The sequence below is a fragment of the Onychostruthus taczanowskii genome, unplaced genomic scaffold (genome assembly GCF_017590055.1).
Source record: "Onychostruthus taczanowskii isolate IOZ18803 unplaced genomic scaffold, ASM1759005v1 scaffold95, whole genome shotgun sequence".
Lineage (NCBI taxonomy): Eukaryota > Metazoa > Chordata > Aves > Passeriformes > Passeridae > Onychostruthus > Onychostruthus taczanowskii.
This window is the reverse complement of record NW_024507546.1, coordinates 344889-365134: the sequence shown is the minus strand read 5'-3', so window position 1 is coordinate 365134 and position 20246 is coordinate 344889. Positions and strand designations below refer to the sequence as shown.

The following is a 20246-nucleotide window of genomic DNA, read 5'->3' as shown; positions in this document are numbered from 1 at the left end:
AGGCACCACTCGGGGCAGGGGTAGGGACCGGCTCCCCGCCGCCCGAACACGCCCTCCCCGGGGCGGCGGGGCGCGAGGGCAGCCGCGGGGGCGGCTCTGCCCCCGGCCCGCCCCGGCACCGCCCCCGCCGCGGGAGCCCCGGCGAATCAGCGGGGCGCTGTCAGGGCGTCAGCGCCGGCGGCTCCGCGCGGCCGGCCCTGAGCGCGTCCCTTATCGCAGACAGGCACCGGGGATCGCATCATTATCATGGGCACTGTTTGCTTTTCGCGGCGCTGCTGTTTGCTTTTCGCTCTCGCCTGGGCCGGCAGGTTGGCGGGAGGCAACGGGGGCGCAGGTAAGAAGAGGGGGCTCCGCCGCAGTGCCGCCTTCCCCAGGCGCGGGCGGCGCGCAACCGCGACCCCGGGGGGACCGTGTCTGTCCGCCCTCCTCTGCCCGCTGTACGGTATTCAGAGGGAGGTAAATTCTCGCTGCTCGTAGCGCCGAGGGTTTTGGAAGTTGCGGTGGGGATGCGTTTTCTCGCGTGTTTGACACAGCCGGAGCTGAGGGATTTCTGCAGGGAGAGATGGGGAAGAAAAAGTTACTTTCCTTGAGTGCCTACGAGATAAGTATGTGCTGAGCCCTGGAGACTCCGCAGAGCAAGCCTTGACTGGGGTATCTTCACAGGTTTTCCTTGTCTGCGCATTAACCCAAAGACCTGGTGTTTTTAACACGGGCGCTCGTATCAGTTTAATAGCTCTAATTATACTTTGCTTCGGTGTACAAAAAAACAAACCAAAAATCGAACACCCCCCCCCAATCCTATCTGCTTCGGAATGTTGCGAGCCCCAAGTGATTTCTGAAAGTAAATGTGTGCAGGTTTTGAAGTTATGCGGAGAAATCTTTTAAGGTGAAGTACGAGCGGGGACAGGCATGGGGGGAAGGGAGGGGGGGAGGGTGTGGAAAAAAAATCCCTATTCCTCGGATAGTGTTTAAAAGTAACAAAATTAACGAAGTCAGCCTAGAAGTTCTTAAAGTCCCAGTAATGCAATGTGAGATGTGGAGCAGGGCAGGGGCTCATACTTGGTTTTGCCCTTTCATTTGACTCATTGGCATTCACGCCTGACTCCCAGGCATCCTCTGGTTGCTGTGAAATGTCCCCCTTGGCTCAATGCAGTTTTAATTTTTGACGGCATTATAAAGAGTCCGGCTGTCACTTTTGCTGATCTTGATGGGAGATGGATGCCGGTTTAATGACTCGAAAGTATGAACCAAAGCATTAAAAAAACCGCACAGAACCCTCCCCCCCCCCCCCCCCCCCCCCCCCCCCCCCCAAACTTCTTTTCTCTTTGTGCTTGACTGAATCTGTGCCTGATCTGGGCAACACCTAAGCTAAGACACGTAAATCATGGCTAGATCTGAATTGGCTCAGCGGTAAAAATAAACGAATGGACAAGATAGAAGGCAACAGATTACAGCAGCTCTGCCTTAGTCTGGAAAATTACGACGCTCGGTGTTCTGTTCCCCTCTTTCTTGAAAAAAAAAAAAAAAAAAACAAAAAAAAACAACCAAAAAAACCTCTACAACAATAACACAATAACAATACAGAGTCCAGGCGATTCTCTCTCTGGGATTCCAGAGGTGCCCCGCGTCTGTACCTCTCAGAGAAGTTCTCTGCTGTGTACCATGCTACAATGTCTGCTTATTCTCCCCTCTCTAAATAGCCCCCTCCTGTTCCCGGTGACTTTGAAGGACCCGTGTCTTATCACTGGAGATGGCTGAGTGAGCACTTCTGAAACAATTAGCGTTAGGGTTTCAAGCTAACAATAAAACTGTTTTCACTTTAGTGCACCTTTTGGAGGATCTGTTAATCTAATTGGCATGAAACCAACTGCACATGCCTCTCGCTGGATGCCCGTCTGCCTCCCTCCGCAGCACCCCTGTCTCCTCGGTACTTCCTGACCATAAAGCGGGGGCTGTGCTCTGTGCAGCTCTGCGGGTCCCTCTCCGGCTGCCTGCCCGTGTCCTCCCGGGAGCCCCAGATGTGGCTGTGGCGTGAGGCGGGGAGGAGCCCCCTGGGAGGTGCGGACTGACACCGCGGCCGCGCTGACGGCCCGGCCCGCCCGCTGTGCGCGGTGGCATCGCCGCTCTCGCGTCGGAAGCTGCGGGTGCTGGTGTGCCCGGGGAGCGGCTGTGGGCAGTGCGGGACCGGGGCAGCTTAGGCAGAGCTGTAAGTGTTCCCGTGTTCCCAGCACACCCCATCCCGGAATAGGTCGGAGTGGTTTGGGTTTTTTTTCCCCATGCTCACCTCATTAACATTCCCACGACTACCAGATCTCAACTCTGTCTCATCCTCCTCTCTCCCCTTCCTCTTTAAGTCTGGGGGAGAGAACGAATGGCCGTCACTGAAATGTTTGTGAAGGCTTCCTACTCTGAAAACAAGAAATGCGGTCTGGGTCCCCCCCTTTCAGAGTCGGGCGTACCCAGTACGGGGGTCGGGACGGCTGCTGGCACTTTTTTCCCCTAAATGAGTGTTAGTCCAAGTAGATGGTGTTATTGCAGGTTGCTTTCCTCCACTCTACCGAGTTTCATATGGTCTTCCATTTATTTATTTTTTTGTTTCTCAGTAAAAAGTATTAATGTGGTTTTGCTGTTCAAATATTTTTTTTCCCATTCCCCCACCAGCACAGTTTATTTAAACTAGGGTCTGTCTTTATAAATTAGGAAAATCTCTGTGCTAGAACATGCAAGTGGTCTTTTTTTCTCCTCTTATATGTAATTTAAGCATTCTCTTGTTTTATTAAGATGTGGGTCTCTAGTACCAGACTTAAACAGCAGAAGCTAATTTCTAGTGTCTAAGTATTTTATTAATAGTGCAGAAATGTGAGACCAAGTCCCTCCAGTTCCTTGGACCAGTGCTTATAAGGGACTTGAGGAGAAGATCACGTTGTCTGGTTTAGTTATTTGTCCTAAAATGTTCTCATTTCCAGCATGACACTAGGAACGCAGGCAGGCAGACAGCTTCAAGGGGAGTATCTATCCCTGGTGTTTTGTGGCTCAGGTCTCCCTTCTTATCTGTCCCCTTGGGGTTCCTTCTGTGCTTCCAGATGTTGACGAGTGCGCAGAAGCAACGGATGACTGTCACATCGACGCAATTTGTCAAAACACACCAAAATCCTACAAATGCATCTGCAAGCCAGGCTACAAAGGGGAAGGGAAGCAGTGTGAAGGTAAGGACAGATCGACTCCTCTCCTGTCTGTTCTCCCCTCCCTTCTTTTATTTGTTTGCTCTTTGAAAGCTTTTGTAAATAGCTGAATTCCTGAAACGATTAATGAAGATTTACAGCTGCTTAACCTCAAATCTGGGTGTTTATTGGCAAACATCCCCCTGCTGCTTTTGCTAATTGTCCGGCACCGCAAATGTTGTGCCCGCCAGCCTGCTCTTAAGATTAAAATGAAAAAGGGGGTGTGAGGGGTTGGCGTTCTCTGGTAGCACCAGCTGCTGCGGGCAGTGGTGGGCCTGCTGCTGGGGCTGCAAGCGCCGCGCCAAACGCGTGGGTGTGGCCCGGGGATAGAACGGGCCGGGCCGGGCGGGGCCCCTGGCCAGCTCCTCAGCAGACAGCGGATGGAAAGGACTCGCCATTGTTTTTCCCAGACAAGTTACAGAAGGTATTTTTCTGTACCAACTCGGACAGGATGCTGAAGTTTGATTCTCTTTGACACTCCACATGGGTCATGATTGTATAGTTCTAATCCTTGGAACATTATTTTAAAAGTAAGCATTTCAGATATTGTGCTTATAACAGACTTGAAAAAACTACTTTATTTCTCTATGTCCTCACATCAGTCTTGTAACTGAAAAAGATCTAGCAGGTTTTATTAGGCTCTAGGTACACTCATATTTTGGATTTTGTGCACTTCATCATGTCTATTGAGTCTCAGTGGAGGGATTCTCTGGTGAAAAGAACAATTATTGTAATCACAACAGAATGCCTTACAAATAAAAGATGCAAAGTTGTTACTTTTCCCCACTGGTAGATACTTAGTAGGTATAATATTTTCCTTCCAAGTTTCTCTCATTCTGCAGCAGAATGCAGCTTTCTAAAAAATGTCTATAGCCCATCCATTCAAAAGATTGAAGACCTAGAAATTGATTTGGTCTACAAAAATTTGAAACCACATATTATTCTCCATGGACCTCCAGAATGTTTGTTCAATGCCCTCTGAAAGCATTTCTGTGGTTATCATATTTTTCTGTCTTGGGCTTAAATTGACAAATTCTGATTGTCTGCCTTTTGGTGCTCTAGCATCTCTGAGCTGCTGTTCCTCTGGAAGCTGGATTTTCTTTCTTGCAAGCACGATAATCATTCAGCACCAGTTCTTTCTCTATTCATCCCTTCCGGGGAAAGAGCTACAGAACTCTGCAAAAATGTACTCGAGGTCACAGCTGTGGAGGTTACAGCATTCCCAGCATTGGTACTTATTGTATTGGTTTTCTTCATTAAAAGTTTCCTTATGCTTTAAGTATTCATAGTTTAGTTGTTGAGCTCTGTTTAGCTCTGTAGACATGGCTTATATTCATGCTTGTCTAATACACATATATCTCTGTCTGACTTGCCTTGGCTCAGTAAGAAAAAACCCAAAAATCCCAAACTCAGTAAGTAGTAAAAAACAAGAGTGATCCTTGTAATGATGTACAGAATAATGGAACATCTGTGTCTGATATCAAACTCATATCTAATAGAATTTAGATATCTGACAAGCCTGATGAATAAACTGGGGCAGACTGCAAAACTGCATGGATGTTCAGCATTAGTCAGGTAACATAAGCTGTCTAAACCAGATGTTACTGTGCATGATACTTAACTTCTTTTCCTACAATATTTTGTTAGCAGTTCTAAAGATTTTGCATTGGTTCCGTGTCTTAAATTGGTAATTAATACCAAATTTTGGTAGAAGCAGAAAGCTTCAGAAAGGGTCAGTGGCAGGTTTAAGATTTGCCTCAGGCCTGCTGTACATGGAGAGTGGGTTTATTTTGCATCTTGATGTTAAATATTCAAAACCTATGGAAATAAACAGACTAGCTTAATTGATTGGTATTTAGTATTCTGTCACAAGACAACAGTGATCAGCTGTTAGAAGTTATCTTATGAGATAAAAGTGACTGTTAACAAAGATGAAACCCACTGGATTGTTTTTGTTGTGCTAAAATCAAAACTGGCTCATTAAATAATTATTTTCTTGATTTTAAAGTCCAGTCGTTATAACTGGGCTTTTCAAATTAAGCCATTTGATCAGTGAAACTAGTTACCTGTGAGAAAAAGATTTTGTACAGATAATGAGCCTCTTTAGCTAAGTTTGTAGAAATCTACCAGTGTTGCTTCATGTGTGAAGAACATTGATTATATCACAGCTAACTCACTTACAGCCCAGGCTCTCTCATACAACCAGATTTTACTAAACAAGTAGAATTGCCATTCATACAGTACAGTGAGCTTAAAGACATTATGCTATCAAATTCATTCTGATAAATTTTAGTGAGCTACCAGTTTAGGTTGCATTGAGGCACAGCAGTTAATTTAGAAATGTGCATGTTTGTTTATTTTAAATGGTAGTCTTAAATATTGCTTTTGTTCACTGAAAATCTGTTCTAGAGTAAGGGGTAGAGTATGTGAAGTAACATTTTTTGGATGATTCTGAGGAGCGCATATTTGTACAAATGTGTCCTGTATATCAGTATGTATTTGTGTACTCTTGTGAAGTTATTTATAATTTTCCTAAACAATGGGATCCTTAGACCAATGCAGTAAATGTGGAGCCCAGCCACTTTGCTCAGGGTTTGCTGTTGTGAGCTGAAGGGTAGAGAGAAGTACATATGACACAAATACTCCTTTAAGGACATGTGGAGAACTCTAGCAGCAATTACATGGAAATGAAACATTCTCCTGACAGTTTGTTAAGTTTCCTCAGTAGGGAATTTCTTTCTGAACTTTGATTTTCTCTCAATATGTCTTTTTTGGCTTGGGTTTCTCCAGAGTTTATGAAGATTAAGGATGACTTTTCAGTTCACAGATCTTTTTCTTCTTCTTCTTTTTTTTTTTTTTTTCCTGGCTAGCTTTCTTGCCTGAACCACTTGACCTGTTTCTTTCCACAGAGCGCAGTTGTTTCTCCAGACAGAAGAGTTCCTCATTCTTCTTGTATCCTGTCTTCTGCTTCACTCTGTATGTTTCAGTTGACCTTTTTTCTTTCTTTAGTCAGGTATCTGTTACGCTGTGTAAAGCCTCATGGTCAGCATTGCCATTATATTTTCCCATGTCATGTAATATATCAATATCCCTTGAACACAAATTCTCTAACTGGCATTTTCATAGGACAGAATAATGTGCCCAACCCAGATAATCTTTAAAAAATAAAGTTTAAAAAACAGTTCTCTATTTCTTGTCAATATACAAAATCCATTTATTCAGGATTAATTAATTTACTTGCCCTGGCACACCTCCTATTACCTAAGAAGTCTTCCCCATTGTGATTTTAGTCAGGATCTGAAATGCAGTGGGCTGGATTCAGCTACAGGCATGATCTTTCATGATCCATAGGACTGTGTCCTTACCTTCTCAGCACTGAATTTTGGCTTCCTCACAGGTTGATATCTCAACAAAATTGTGTCAAAGCAATGGAAATTCCAGAAAGTTCAAAAGTATTCCAGGTCCTGGGGTTCCTTATGCTTTGACAGAGCATTCCTCATCTCCGATGCAATGTTGTGTGTTTGCAGTTGTAGGATATTCTGTCATTTAAAGGTGTAGGAAGGGCTTTAGCTCTCAAACCCAGCTGTTTGGGGTCTTACCTTATCCTACTTCTCTGACTAGTCCAAACTCTCATGCCATTAATGGTTAAAATAGTCTGTATAGTTGTTGTATGCCCCTTTTATATCCAGTTAGTGTTAAGTTTATTTTATAGGTTGATTTTTTTCCTTAGCCTACTTTTTATTCTCAATGGGACTGTAATTTCAGTGAGTTGCTCTAGCTGTTGGTTTTTTCCTTTTGGATTATACCTTACATGTAGGACCCTTAAGGCCTGTTTATTGGGACCTGTTACTTCTGAATTGTTAAACTCTACTCGGTACTTTCCCATATTGACTGAGATTTTCCTCTTGGAACATTTTTTTCCTACTACCTTTCATGGTATTTTCAGACTTCTGCTTCAGTTCTTTTAATAATTGATCTCATATCGTTGTTACAATGTTTCTTGAATTTTTTGTGCAGAAGAGAAGTGTTCACAATTTTCAGCTGGACTTTTTTCTTTTTTTTTTTTTTTTAATTCTCCTGTGAAGCTTCATCATGTTGTTGATGGATTTCTTGCTCAGGGCAGCATACACATGCCGTGGCAAATTGTGCTGGTAGAGTCTGCCCTGAGAGGGTGTTTTTCAGATTTCTGCTCACGTTGAAAATTTGTGATATGGCAGCAGCAGTTCTGCTTGACTGCTAGGTGAGTGGGATTGTGCAGTTCTAGAGATTTAAGTTGGTCACATGTTCATGTATTTGTAGTCTTTTTCTTAATGTGAATAAGCATTCTAGATAAATAGGCAGGTGATGGTGATAATTTGCAATGAGGGCCTTTATTCTTGATTGCCCCAGTGGCAGCATCTCACTGAGTTTAAGCATAGTACAATCTCAAAATAAGATAAACCATTCCTGCCTCAATCACAGGTATATTCAGCCTCTGAATATGTCCATTTGGAAACACAGACCAATTGCCCCTTCTCACCAGTCATTATCATCTTCAGTAGTTTTGTGGATGTGAAGCCAAGTTTCTACTTGCACCTGTTTGTTAGATCTGGTTTTAATGGATTTTAAGTAAATCTTAGCAATTGGAAAAAACATCACTTTCATTTAAATAATAATGATTGACTCTCCAGACTTGACTTAATACTGCTCTTATAATTTCAATCTTGTTGACCTGTTTTACTTTTCATTTTCTTAAGAAGCTGGTTTCACTCATTGGGTTTTCATTTTATTATGGTCTTTGAAATACCTGTTGTGTTCTTCTCATGCTCTTCAAAAGTGAATCCAAATATTGTGACAGGGCTGCTCTGAATCAATCAACTTGGAAACACAGAACCTTCCAGAAGTCTCATTTCCCAGCTCGCAGTCCAGTATCTCAAACAAGAGCCTCCTTTTGTCTGCAGGGATAAGTAAGTAAGGCACTTCTGGATATTCTTTAAGTGAAACAATGATCCCATTTCTTTTACGAACTCCATGGGGTCCCATCAATCCACTCTCAGCAATTCTTTCTTAAGTGAGTCATCTTCACCATGATGTCCTGGGAGAGCTGGGACACTGCTGGATGTCCTTTGGTTTCTGAAACTAGCATCTTGATGGTTGCACAACTCTAGTGCGCTTAGACTTTTTCTGTCTGTCTCTGCAGAATAACAGTGATGTCACTGAACAAGGCAGCTTAAGTGACTTCTTCCTGATTGATGATTCTTCCAATTGCAGTAGAAGGTGAATTAATACTTTCAAGGACTCCCTTGGTCAACCTGAATGAGGTCTGCAGTGGATACTAGGTGCTGAAGCTGCTGTGCTTTCTGGGGTTACAGTACCTTGACAGATGCCACGTGTTGAAGTTCATGTCACCCTCCCCTAAGGCCATGCTCCAGATGAGACCTGGTGCTCCAGGTTTATGCTGCTGGGTTTGTGAGGCTGGCTTGCAGCAGCCCATCTGAGCACAGAGAAGCACACTCTGCCACCTCCAAATTTCATGGGGATTTCTACTCCAGGGTCAAATCTTCCTTCCCAGTTTGATTCACACAGATTATGGCTTTACTCTGAATGAGATTCTGTGCTGATTTCACTGAAAGCAGCTTTCACAACGAAGCAGTATATATTGTCAAAAAAATGAAGGAGAGAGAATATAAACTAGCTTCTTTGATTTGAGCTGGTAACTGCTTTTTTATTTCCTCTTATTGGATAGATTGATGCATTTCATTTGGTATAGGCTGATAAAAGTGTTCACAGAGCTGAATTCTGAGGCCTTCTATATATCTGCTTTTTTCTTTCTCCTTTTTTGTTGTAATTGTCTGGTACTATTTAATACTCAATTCTGACTTGTGAGTTTTCTAACTTGTATCAGGGAATTTTCGTGGGGGATGGAGAAGTGGAAAAATAGCTGCAACTAAGAAAATACTCCTGAGAACATTCTGTATTAAATCAGAATTTTATTACAGCCTAAGTGAATTAACAGCTTATGATAACTTTTTTATTTTTCCTCCTTCATGCTGCTTTCTGTTCAGTGAATAGGGCTTTTGTTTTGGTCCGAGTTGAGCCTTTATTTTATTTATTTATTTATTCAAATTGCTTTAGTTTCCCAACTTTGTTCAGTAGTTCATCTACTAAAACCAGAATATCCCTTAGCTGGGCTGACATGCCCTGTTTAACTGCTCCCAGGGCCATCTGTCCCCATTTGTCACGAACCCTCTTGTTTTCTCCTCTCCTTTTTCTTCCTTACTCTGTCCTACCTCTCAGAGCTGCTTTTTGACGGTCCATAAGGCTGCTTCAGTGAACAGCTCCCCTGGTGGTCTACTTTGGAAATCTTCCATTTTGACTTAAAAAAGAACATTCACTCCAACTTTTTTTTTTCCTCTCCAGAATGCTTCTTGGATACAAATATCACTATATTTTGCATAAACAAATACCATCTCATATGAAATATGGGCCTTATTCTTCAGCAGCATTACATGTAATTCTCAATTTGGAAAAAAATTAGGTTTTTTTCCAAGGACACTTCTCTAAATAGTTGATAAGCTCCCTGTCTGCTGGATGGTCTATGCGTACTCTGGGAACTTACTTATAAAATTTCATCAGGCCCAACAGTTGCTAGGCTTCAGAACCCAGGGTGGCCTCCTGGGGTGATGTAAACTTGGTATTTACAAGGAACTTCTTTCCACCCAGATACACAATGTAAATTAACTGCCAGGAAAATTATAAAGAAATGAAGGAGCATAAGTAAAATGTACTAAGCTCAATAGGTCTGTCCTTCTTTTGTCTTAATGTGTTTTATGTCTGCCAGAAACTACCCAGTTTTCCTTGTTTTCCCACTCATCACCTTTACTTCTAGTGCAGTCCCCTTTCCTTGCAGTCATTTTTATGTTGTGTGCTCTGTTACTCAGCTGTCTTTTAGCCTTGTCATTTCCCTCCTGCAAATCCCACTTCTCTTTTGTTCTTTTCTCATGTATTTTCAATTATTTAATGTAGCTTTCCTTCTCCTGTCCTCTTAGCGGCTTGCTGCAGTTACAGCAACGTTGTTCTGAGAGCTAGTGTCCCACAGTAAGACCTCTGGGCTGGGAGAACTGGCAGCTCTAAGTGCCCCTTACTGGTCCTTTCCCTTGGGTTTTGTCTTTAAGTCAAAACAGCTCCTACCAGCTCTCTTTTCTTGCTTTTTCTCCCCTTTCTCCACCTCTTTCCTGGTCCCCATCAGCAGCTCAGAGCTCACCTGTTCCTCAGCACATTCCCTGCTGTTTCCACCTCCTGCAGAGCCATGGCTCTTCTCTCAGTGGCTGGCTGGAAAAACATATTTGCCTGGCTGATTGCCACCATTTATTAGCTCCCCTTTGGTTGTGGGCACTGTCTTCATGTGTGTCTTCACTGCACTGCTGAAATACACATTCTTTGTTTTGAGGCTGATGCAGGGCATGGTCAGGGAGCCTCTGCTGAAATGATGGCAGAGGGTGAGTTAGGGAATGTGACCTACTGCTGCTCCCTTGCCCAAAAAAGATGCATTAATCCTGCTTCTGTCTCCTCTGCATTTGAGCCAGGTAGCATCCACTCTATTCATTAGCATCCATGCTGGCAGAACACTGTGAAGTAATGGGAATCATGGGTGGTGGATACCTGAGGATGGTGGGTACAGCCCCTGTACCCATGGCACCAGCCCCAGGCTGTTCTAGCCCAGGATAGCTGTGAGCCTTAAATACAGGGCAGGTTTGGCCAACCTCAGGCAGTCCTGGGATGGAGGATGTATGGCAGGAATCTGTAGGGAAAACACAGATGGAGTCTGGTGGCAAAAGGAGTAGTACTCCCTCTGCACTGATTTAGGAAGCTGCTTTTCCTTGATGGTGCTCTTTTTCTTTCACACAAGGGTAATTGATGGACACTATTCTGTGAAGAATATCACTGAAATAATATCCCCAAAATGCCCTGCAAGCATTTCTGCACTGAAGAGCCAATTAACTGGGATATAGAGGCTGAGACTCATGGCAGGGTGAGTGATGGTGGTGAATAAGGTGGCGGTGGTGAATAAGGTGAACAGATTTCCTAATCTGATTTAGTTTCTGGAGCCATTGTGGTGTGAAACTACAGCATAAGGTTGAAAAAAACCACCTATCAAGAAGGATGTTTTGGAAACTTCAGCTGCCTAAATTTCAGCAGATGCCTGTTGAGCTTTGGATTTATTATATTCTTGGGGGAGGGGAAGGGGTTAATGAATTTTTAGATGGCTAATTTCTTTTTGGTAAATTTTCAGCTGTAACTTGACCATCTTGTTCTGTCCTGAGAAATCTCTTGAAAGGTAACTCCCTGACACCTTATTAGAAACAAAATCTGCCAGTATTAAATCTGTTGAAGCTGTAGAGGGAGTTTTTTGGTGTTTTTTTTTTTAAACATAGCAAAGCAGGGATTTTCCCATGTAATCCCTTTAGAAAAAAAAAGCTAACTTCCTGGGTTTTTTCCTTAGTTTGTTTTAGCATATATATATTAATTTTAAATTTCAGCTGAAAAAAATTATGTGCTTTAAAGCAGATACCTTGCAGGAAAAAAATGTAGTTCATACATAAATGTTTGGCAGAGTTATAAGAAACTGAAGATAGGGTCTGACAGACCCCCTTGAAATTTCAAGAGTTTTCTACACATTTACGATGCTGAGCAAAAGGAATACCCTTACATTCCAGTTGGAAGAATTTTTTTGTTCAAGTGCCATGAATCACCAGAGTGCTCAAGCCTGTGCTTAATCTCAAGAAACTGTTACCTTTTAAAGTAATAATGTTTAAGTGCTTTATTAAATTGAAGCTGCTGCCTTATTTTATGTTGTAGTGCTGCTTTTCTGGAGCCTGTTGAAGGTCACAGTTTTTCTTTCAGTGACCAAGGAATTAAAAAAAAATCTGGATCATTTAAAAGGTAATTTAAGGCCTTGATCTTGCACATGCTTTAGACCTAAACTTAGTGAAGTTTGTTTGGTGCTGTAGGACTCATAGACAACTTATCAAATTCAAGACCATGCTTTCACAGCTATTGACAATGTTTTGCAGTACAGCCACCAAAGAACCAGAAATATTAAATAGACAACTTTCAGATTGTTCTGATTCTTACAGTAAATATTTTAAGCAGATGAGCTGTTATCTCAGAGAATATAAAAGCCACTTTTCATTTACTCTCTCAGGGTGAGGATACTCAGCTTCATACTGTCCTTCCCATGCCTTAATCTGCATGAACTGCTGTCAGTCCTTACATTTAAGGACTTAGAGAGCATAAAAATTTAACTGAGGTCAGTGACCAAGGAATTCAATGCATAAAAACCCAAGAGCAATGCATAATACCATTTTGGTGATTATTAATGTTGTTGGAGGGAATGGTGCTGCTGCAGAAGGGGCTTCAGAGAAGGGGAACCTCTATAGAAATAGGTATTTGTTGGACATATCATTGCTGAAAATACTACAGGACGTTACTGCCATGCATCCTAGTTGTTGATGTTGTAAGAGGGGAACTGCACTGAAGTGCCTTTCTTCTGATTTCATTATCTGGAAGCAGAGGTCACATTCAGAATTTTATTCTCCGTGTTGTAGTGGGAAAAGGGGTTGAAGTTAGTGGGGTATTTGCTTTGCTGAATAAGTAGGCTAGGTAATGCATATCTAAATTGTTTGGCAGCACATGCACAGAAGGAGTTAGATATCTGACTTCATACCTCTAGAGATGTCAGTGTCTCTACCAAGCAGAGTTGTGCCTTTATTCTTTTTGCACATTTCTGTTTGCAGAACTTTGTTGGAAAAGGATTCTGTAAAACCTGTGACTTGGAGGCATGCCAATGTTTTTCTCTAACTATGAAGCACCAAAGGTCAACTTTATTTAGAAATTTCCATTTTTTTTCCTTATGCATTTCAACCTGTCTAAAGATGCACGCGATCAAAGCTCCTCTTTGCATCTCCTTTCTCCCCCCCACCACTTTTCGCTTAAAGCAGCCCCAATTCTTGCTTGCACAGTGGTGGAGTTCACCTGATCTTTAGTGCAGGTCTTGGTACAGCACCCTTTGTAGAGACAGGTGCTCTGAACGGTTCACTCCTGCTCTTGATTTGGGATTTTCCCCAGGGCTCTGGTGGTGGCTTTGTGTGTGTGGGCACACTAGGGAAAGGCAGCCTCCTTTGGTTGCACTGCAGACCCAACCCAAAACCCTGAGGGAGGCTAACTGCATTATTTGGCTACTAGAGGGCAGACACAAGTGGAACCCGCTGGCTTTTGCTTGGCTCGAATTCCTAAGGAAACAATTTTACCTCTATTCAGATGGGAGTGTGCAGATGTATTGAGAGCGCAAGAAACAGATGAGGGAAGGAGGGCTGCCAGGATTTCTCTGACCTGTGACTGTTTTGCTGTAAGAATGAGACGGGGAATGGGTATAAGAGAGACAGACAACCTCAGCCTGTTGTCTGGAAATAACAACCTGAATACTAAAATGCTTTGGTTTGATATAGTCTGTTTAATTAGGTATAGAATGTTTCACTTTGTGAAAATGGCAGCAGCTTATTCTGTATACACACAGTTTTACATTTAAGGAGATTATGACTTCAGAATGGAAGAGCTTTTATAATAACAGTTTTCTCAAAAGCTTTAACAGTGGAAACAACCCCATCATATTGTTTATAGTATAATTGTTTACTAGGAAGATACTTTTTTGTGATATGGGTAAACTCTTAAGTTGTCAGTTAAGTTTTGTATTAACAGTCACATCTAGATGTATATGAAATGTATTTCTCTTCTTGATGCTTCTGGCACTTTGCATCCCTTCACTGTCTGTTTTGAAATTTTTTTTTTTTAAATCTTTTTCTTGAGGGAAGTGCAAGAACTGCATTATAAAATATATCTGTTGGCTGCATCACATGTGGTCTTATGGAGCAAAACCCAAAACCTTTGGCTTTTATTCTAAATAGGAAATACACGGAAATCTATTCAGGATAGCAACAGCAGTAGCATTAATTTTCTAGAACAGCTTAATGATGCATTTTACCTTGAGTTAATACAGAAGTTTCCAATGCACATTTCTGAGTTCTTTCACTGGACTTTGCTGCACAAAACCAAAAAAGAGTTACTAGAAAAGAGTTACCAGAATATGTTCCTGTACTGAGCCTTATGCTGAAAGGCTCTTAATGATGTCCATGAATACTGATGTTATGATTAGGTACTAGTCATAATTTTGAAGTGTTTTTAAGTATTCTGATAGTCTCTATGGAAGGCAACAGGTAGCTGCTGTAGCCTGCTCCACAGCATCAGTCTTTATCCTGGGTAGGATAACATAATACAATTTCCCGAGTAAGCCAGAGTCTGGACTCAAGGGATGGGGGAACATGCTCTGGAAGGACCAGCATGTTTTTCTTAATGCTGCCATTCGCTGAGAAAGCCCCAGTGTTTGTGGCTGTGAGAACACCTCAGTGGCCCTGTTTGCACACAGCATTTTCTGTCTGATGGGAAGGACAGCCTGTTGTGTTTAAAACTGTGATTTATTTGGGTGCTTTGGGGAGTTGTGAAGAGTCCAAAAGGCAGGTGAAATGTTTGAGTGTGAATGCACCCAGAGGGTCCTGCTGGAGAAGGGCTCTGGCACAGCCAGGCAGAGGCATGTGGGGGAGGCTCTCATGCTTTCAGGCATACAGCCTTCATTTGCTCACCCCATTTGGCTTGAACTTGCTAAAATAACATGATCTTAAAGATTGGACCAAGCATGAAGAATTTCAGTCTTTGAACAAGCTGTGGAAATGGGAAAAATGGGAAATGGAAGATGAGGTGGGAATGTTTTAAAAGCCCATTTATGTAAGTAGTACAAATCATAGTTTATGTCTACCTCTATCTGTCAAGTACACACACAGCATCTATGGTAAAGGCTATGCCAAATATGAGCACAACTATCAGAAATCAGCACAAAAGTCAGAAATACGCCTCTGGGAAGTTTAGTGCATATTCTTATTATTGATATTTAGAAAATTAAGGAAGAAAGCATAATAGAAACAAATTTTATAGAACTGCAGAGTTTGTATTTTATATTTTGTTTCTTCAACTATTAACATGTTGTTCCACTGAAACCTATTTTACCAAGAGTTTCTTCTTCAATAAACTTTATGATCAACGAGGAAGTAAAAAAAACTTAAGGGAAATAAATGCATATCTTCTGGTCTGTATTAGTCACTGACAGTCTTTTCTATTATAGTATTTGAAGGAGGAGGGATTGCTTTAAATGCTTCAACCAATTTAACCTTAATTGCTTGGTTTTAATAGACATTTGCTAACTAAAGGAACCAAATTATAGCTTGAATTAGGCCTTACTAATCTTAATTAAAAGCTCTACTTTATAATCGGAAACAGCCTATGCTTCAAACAGTAAGCCTTTCTTAAATGGCTTACTTTAAAATACTAAGGCCCTTTTGCTAATAATTGTTTAGACTGAATAGAGGTAACCATTATTTTCCTTATATTGCACTTAATTAAAAATATCTCCTCCCTGTGGTTTTGTGCAGTCTGCTGGCTGTTAAATTGTTTGACTGGTAGGGGTGGGATTACTTTACTTTTCCTGTGGTAATTTGAAAACATGGTTCTGCCTTTGTTTTAAAAGTTTTCTGGGGTCGCAAGTTACAAGACTAACATGTGAATCAATACAAACATTCACTTCCTGCATTTGTCTGTCCTCAGGCAAACGCTTGTCAGTCACTTACAACCATTAATAATACACTCTATAATTATTTTAGTTCAACATTTAAATTGGGCTCAGGCACTTTATTATAGTCTCTGCACTCCTTCAGAGACCTAAATTTCAGAACAAAATTGGGAGGGATGCAGGCCCTGGCTCTGTCTGTTGAGCATTTGGGGTATTAACAGAGGTCCTGTGCTTTTCAGGGCTGTCTGAAGAGGACAGAGGGTGGATTTCATCTTTTTAAAGATGGATCTCAGTAGTAGAGATCAGCCCATTTAAACCATTTTCTTTGCTTTCCCTTTATGTTTGAGGGAGAGAGATTTCCTTCATGCAGTTTGCCTTGCATTATTGAAGGCAAAAATAGGTCAGATAAATCATGTCCTGGAAATAAGACTGTTCTTTCTGATACAGATGTGGGCATCTACAAAGTTTGGTGAGGTGTATCAGGGCAGAGAGCCTGCAGCTGTGAGATTCAAATTCCATTGAAATTAATGAAGAATATTCTGTACTTGTGCTTTGAATTTAACCAGGACATGGTATTTTTAAGCTGCCATATTATCACTGGATCATGATGAAATTAATCCTCCCAGACTCAGTTTTATCTTTTTAATTATTTAATTTAATTTTTTTTCTTAGTGCATTCTGCTCAGGAAGCCCTGCTAGACTGTGTGATAATACCTTTATTTAATTTGCAATGCTTTTAATTATGTAGCTGAATCACCTACTTGCACAAACTAAACACAAATTAAAAGTCCTTTATATGCTAAGTCTACTTGACCCCTATATGCATGTGAGAGACAGTTCAATAAAATTCACTTGTGCCAGTTATGGAGATGGACAGATTTTCTTGAATGTCAGGTTTGTTTGCCTAATCATCAGATCTCTGGAAATCACCTAAAGCATTTTTTAGAATTTCTTCTTGTTGTCCAGTTAGTTTCCTGTTCTGTGCTGATGGAATATACAAAGATTTTTAAATTATACCTAGTACAGGAAGGCAAAAGCAGGACTCTTTACAGTGGATGCAAATAATCTGGTCTGTACTTATGTGTATTTATATTTTAATGTCAAAAGAGTGTAAGCTGGCCAGACCAAGTTTGAGTAAAGATCTGTCTGGCCTGATGTGCACTCTCTGACAGTAGCCAACAGTGGATGCTTACAGTAGATTATAAAAAATGCAGCTAGAGACTTAAAGACCTCCTGAGCCAGAAGTTTCATTCAAATCACTGTGTTTAATGATATCTTCAGAAACTAGGAATACAAAATAAGTATGTTTGCTTCTCCAGGTGTTCTTCAAAGCTCACAGGGGTAGACAGGTGATTAGCTGTGCTCAGAATGCTGGCAAAGAATTGTGCAGGAACAGGTAATTGTGTACACCTGTCTCTTTGCAATCTCCATCTAATGTGGCTTAACAGGAACCTCGCACTGTGTTTCCCTACATGGGCAAACCCTACAAACCTGAGTTTTTGGCTTGGCAATTAACAGTGTCTTCAGAAGGACGGGCCTTCACACTTTTCTGAAAATGAGACTTCATTAAGGAGAGTCTCAAGTCAGTTGTGAAAAATTAATAGTGCTTTGAAAAGCTTGACCTGGATGTTTGACCAAACTTCAGATGGCTGCACTGTTAAATCAGGTGCTGTGGATACACACCCAAAACCCAATTATTTCATTTTTGAGCCTTTTACTGAGACCAAAGTCCTGTATTATTTATGGGTGCGTTAACTAGTCAGGCCTTGCAACCCTCTTTTCAGTGGATAACCAACGATGTCATAATGTGTTCTCTCCTGGACTTCTGTTTATGTATCTCAGGAATACTGTGAATATACACCAGAGACTGTGCTAAAATAGGGGTTATCTGGGAAGATGGGAAGAAGGAAGAAGCATGTAGAATTAATGAAAAATATTTCAAGTGACATCTCAAATGTCTAATTTTATGTTGGATGTACTGTCCAATTAAACAAAAAAATTAACCCCAGCTGTTTATTGGGTTGTTAATCAAGACTTTAGGCAAGACATTTCTGCATTTTGCTTATCTCTGCAAAATAAAATAACATTGTTGTGGAAGGCATCTCATAAGAAATCATCTACATGAGAGTATTGGAAATAGGTCTACAACGCTAAGCAATTATTTATATAACCTTAGTCACTTTTATCTCTCTGCTGTTGGGGAAGAGGTCAGTGCAGTTGTACAGCTTGGCTTTCTGTGGTACATTCTGTCAAAAACAGATTATTATTATTTGAATACTGCGCAGAAGCTGTAGGCATTCTTTGGTTCTCTCTACCTAACATTCTCCCCAACATAATGAAAAAATAAATTGCTTTAAATTCGCAAAGGAAGATTTCCAGACTATGAATATGAGCACTCTTCAGTTTGCAGCAAATGCCCATGTTATTATTCCTGTATCTGCAGTTTCATCCTTTTTTCATTTAATAGTGTTAATGGAAGCTGTGTATGCTTTCTAGTACAGGATATTTGAACAGTGGAGCCAAACTCTCTGATTTCATGGCAAAGCTGAAATTGCATCCGTTTGCCCTATCTCCCTTTCTTGTCCAAACATCAGATGTGAGCTTATAAATGAAAATACTTGGTGATTCACAAGTCAGCAATGTTTTTCGGATTTGAATGTTAAATTTTGTCCTTAGCACTTTTCCTGGACTTTCCTCACTATTAAACTGGTGTTTGTACAGTATGGCCTGGCCTCATCTAACCCTCACCTCATGTCCAGGAAAGATGAGTATGTAACTTCATTAATTCCTGTTCTGGTATTGCTTTCTTTTCTAGTTGCCAAACAGTCCAGGAAATGTTTTGAGAGTCTGGAAAGGGTAATGAAGATGGAAAAGCCAGTGGGTTGCCTGCTACTGTTCATTATCTGTACATTTATATCCCTGTTGGACAATGGCTGCACATCCACAGGTCAAAAACCAAGGCTGCTTACTGAAATAAATGGGCAGGAGATCTTTCTCCTTTTTAATGCCTTTATTAAAGAGATTCAGCTCAGGTGGGGAGAAATCGACGGGTCGCGCCCACGCCGCCGCTGTCCCCAAGAGTGGCACGGAGGAGGAGGGTGATGCAGCTCTGTCCGCTGGTCTGCAGGCAGAGCTGGGGACTGCGTCCTCACGGGAGATTCGCAGATTCCTGCTTTTCGGTCCAACACTTCGGGTCCCCTCCCCAGTGAACATCCTTTCAGGTCAGCGGGAGAAGCAAAAAGGATCCAAGCAGGCACTGGACTTCGCGCCCATCCTTAGACATCACCTAGGTCCCCTAATTCTATGTTGGCTCATTTGTTTTTAGGGGTTTTCCTGGAAAACTGGAAGATTTGGAGTAATGCATTTCTCATCTGCATACGAGGTCTGAGGCCAGTCCCATTCTCCTGGTGCTGCCGTGTCCAGGTGTAGGTCCTGGGCAAGCATCAGGAGGACAATGGCTAATCACCAACCATTAACGGGCAGTCGAAGAAGAGCTCTTAACAATGAAGCTAACTTACTTAACAGCAACGGGTCCAACTGGTTTTAGCTCTGTAACCTTAAACAAAAATCGATAACTTTTTATTCATAACACTTAACATTGTTTATTAAATTTTCTCTGTGATTATTTGTCTATGGTGATAAATAGGGCTCTGGTTCACAAGACTTAATTTCTGCATGGCCTTTTCAAAGACTGAGGAGAGCCTACATCAAAACTGATGAACTCTCTTTGTGAATAAAGTTTTAGAACTGTCAGCATGTATCAGTAGGGTTGGGTTCTCTGTTTCAGGAATAAAAATAGCTGGAACCAAAAAATTGCATAAATGTGATATTTGTTTGAGAATAAAACACTTTTGCATTCATCAACTAGGGCTTCTTTTTGATACTGGTCAGGTCCATGCTTTCAAAAAAATGGAAAACATTCAGTCCATACATCCAAGCAAAACTGTGTGGCAGGTACTTTACACACTGTGGAGACAGAATTGTTGTTAAGAAGCTGAGAGAGGCTGTGCCAGAATTCTGAGTTGTGCAGCAATATTGCCAACTGTTTTAGCATCTTGAAAATAGTTCCATATTTTGTGATGGTACAGTCCTGATGGAGAAAGCTTTTAGAGCTGTGAAATGTTTCAGGCAGTTCTTTTGTGTGCTCACATCTAGGGTATCATCATCATTATCACAGGTTTAGTAAGGTTTAACTTAATGGAAGTGAGATGCTAAAACACAAATCTGTAACAAGCCTAAATTTTCATTACAAGAACAAAAAGTGACTTGATCATCTTAAAACTCTTGAATAGTAACAAAATTTGTAGCCTAGTAACTTTTGTACCTTCTAGATGATGCACAGAACTGAAAGATGGTAGACAAAAATGAGT

The 20246-nt window shown here is 41.4% G+C and overlaps 1 protein-coding gene across 1 annotated transcript in view; it reads left to right on the top strand.

Annotated features, from left to right (window-relative positions):
• Positions 1 to 246: 246 nt before the first annotated feature.
• The window catches only part of SCUBE1 (signal peptide, CUB domain and EGF like domain containing 1), a 187462-nt gene continuing 167462 nt past the window's right edge, over positions 247 to 20246 (top strand). Inside the window, exons 1-2 of the mRNA XM_041426817.1 lie at positions 247 to 334; positions 3084 to 3206. Coding sequence (XP_041282751.1) covers positions 247 to 334; positions 3084 to 3206 — 211 coding nt within the window. The remainder of the gene's footprint in view (positions 335 to 3083; positions 3207 to 20246) is intronic.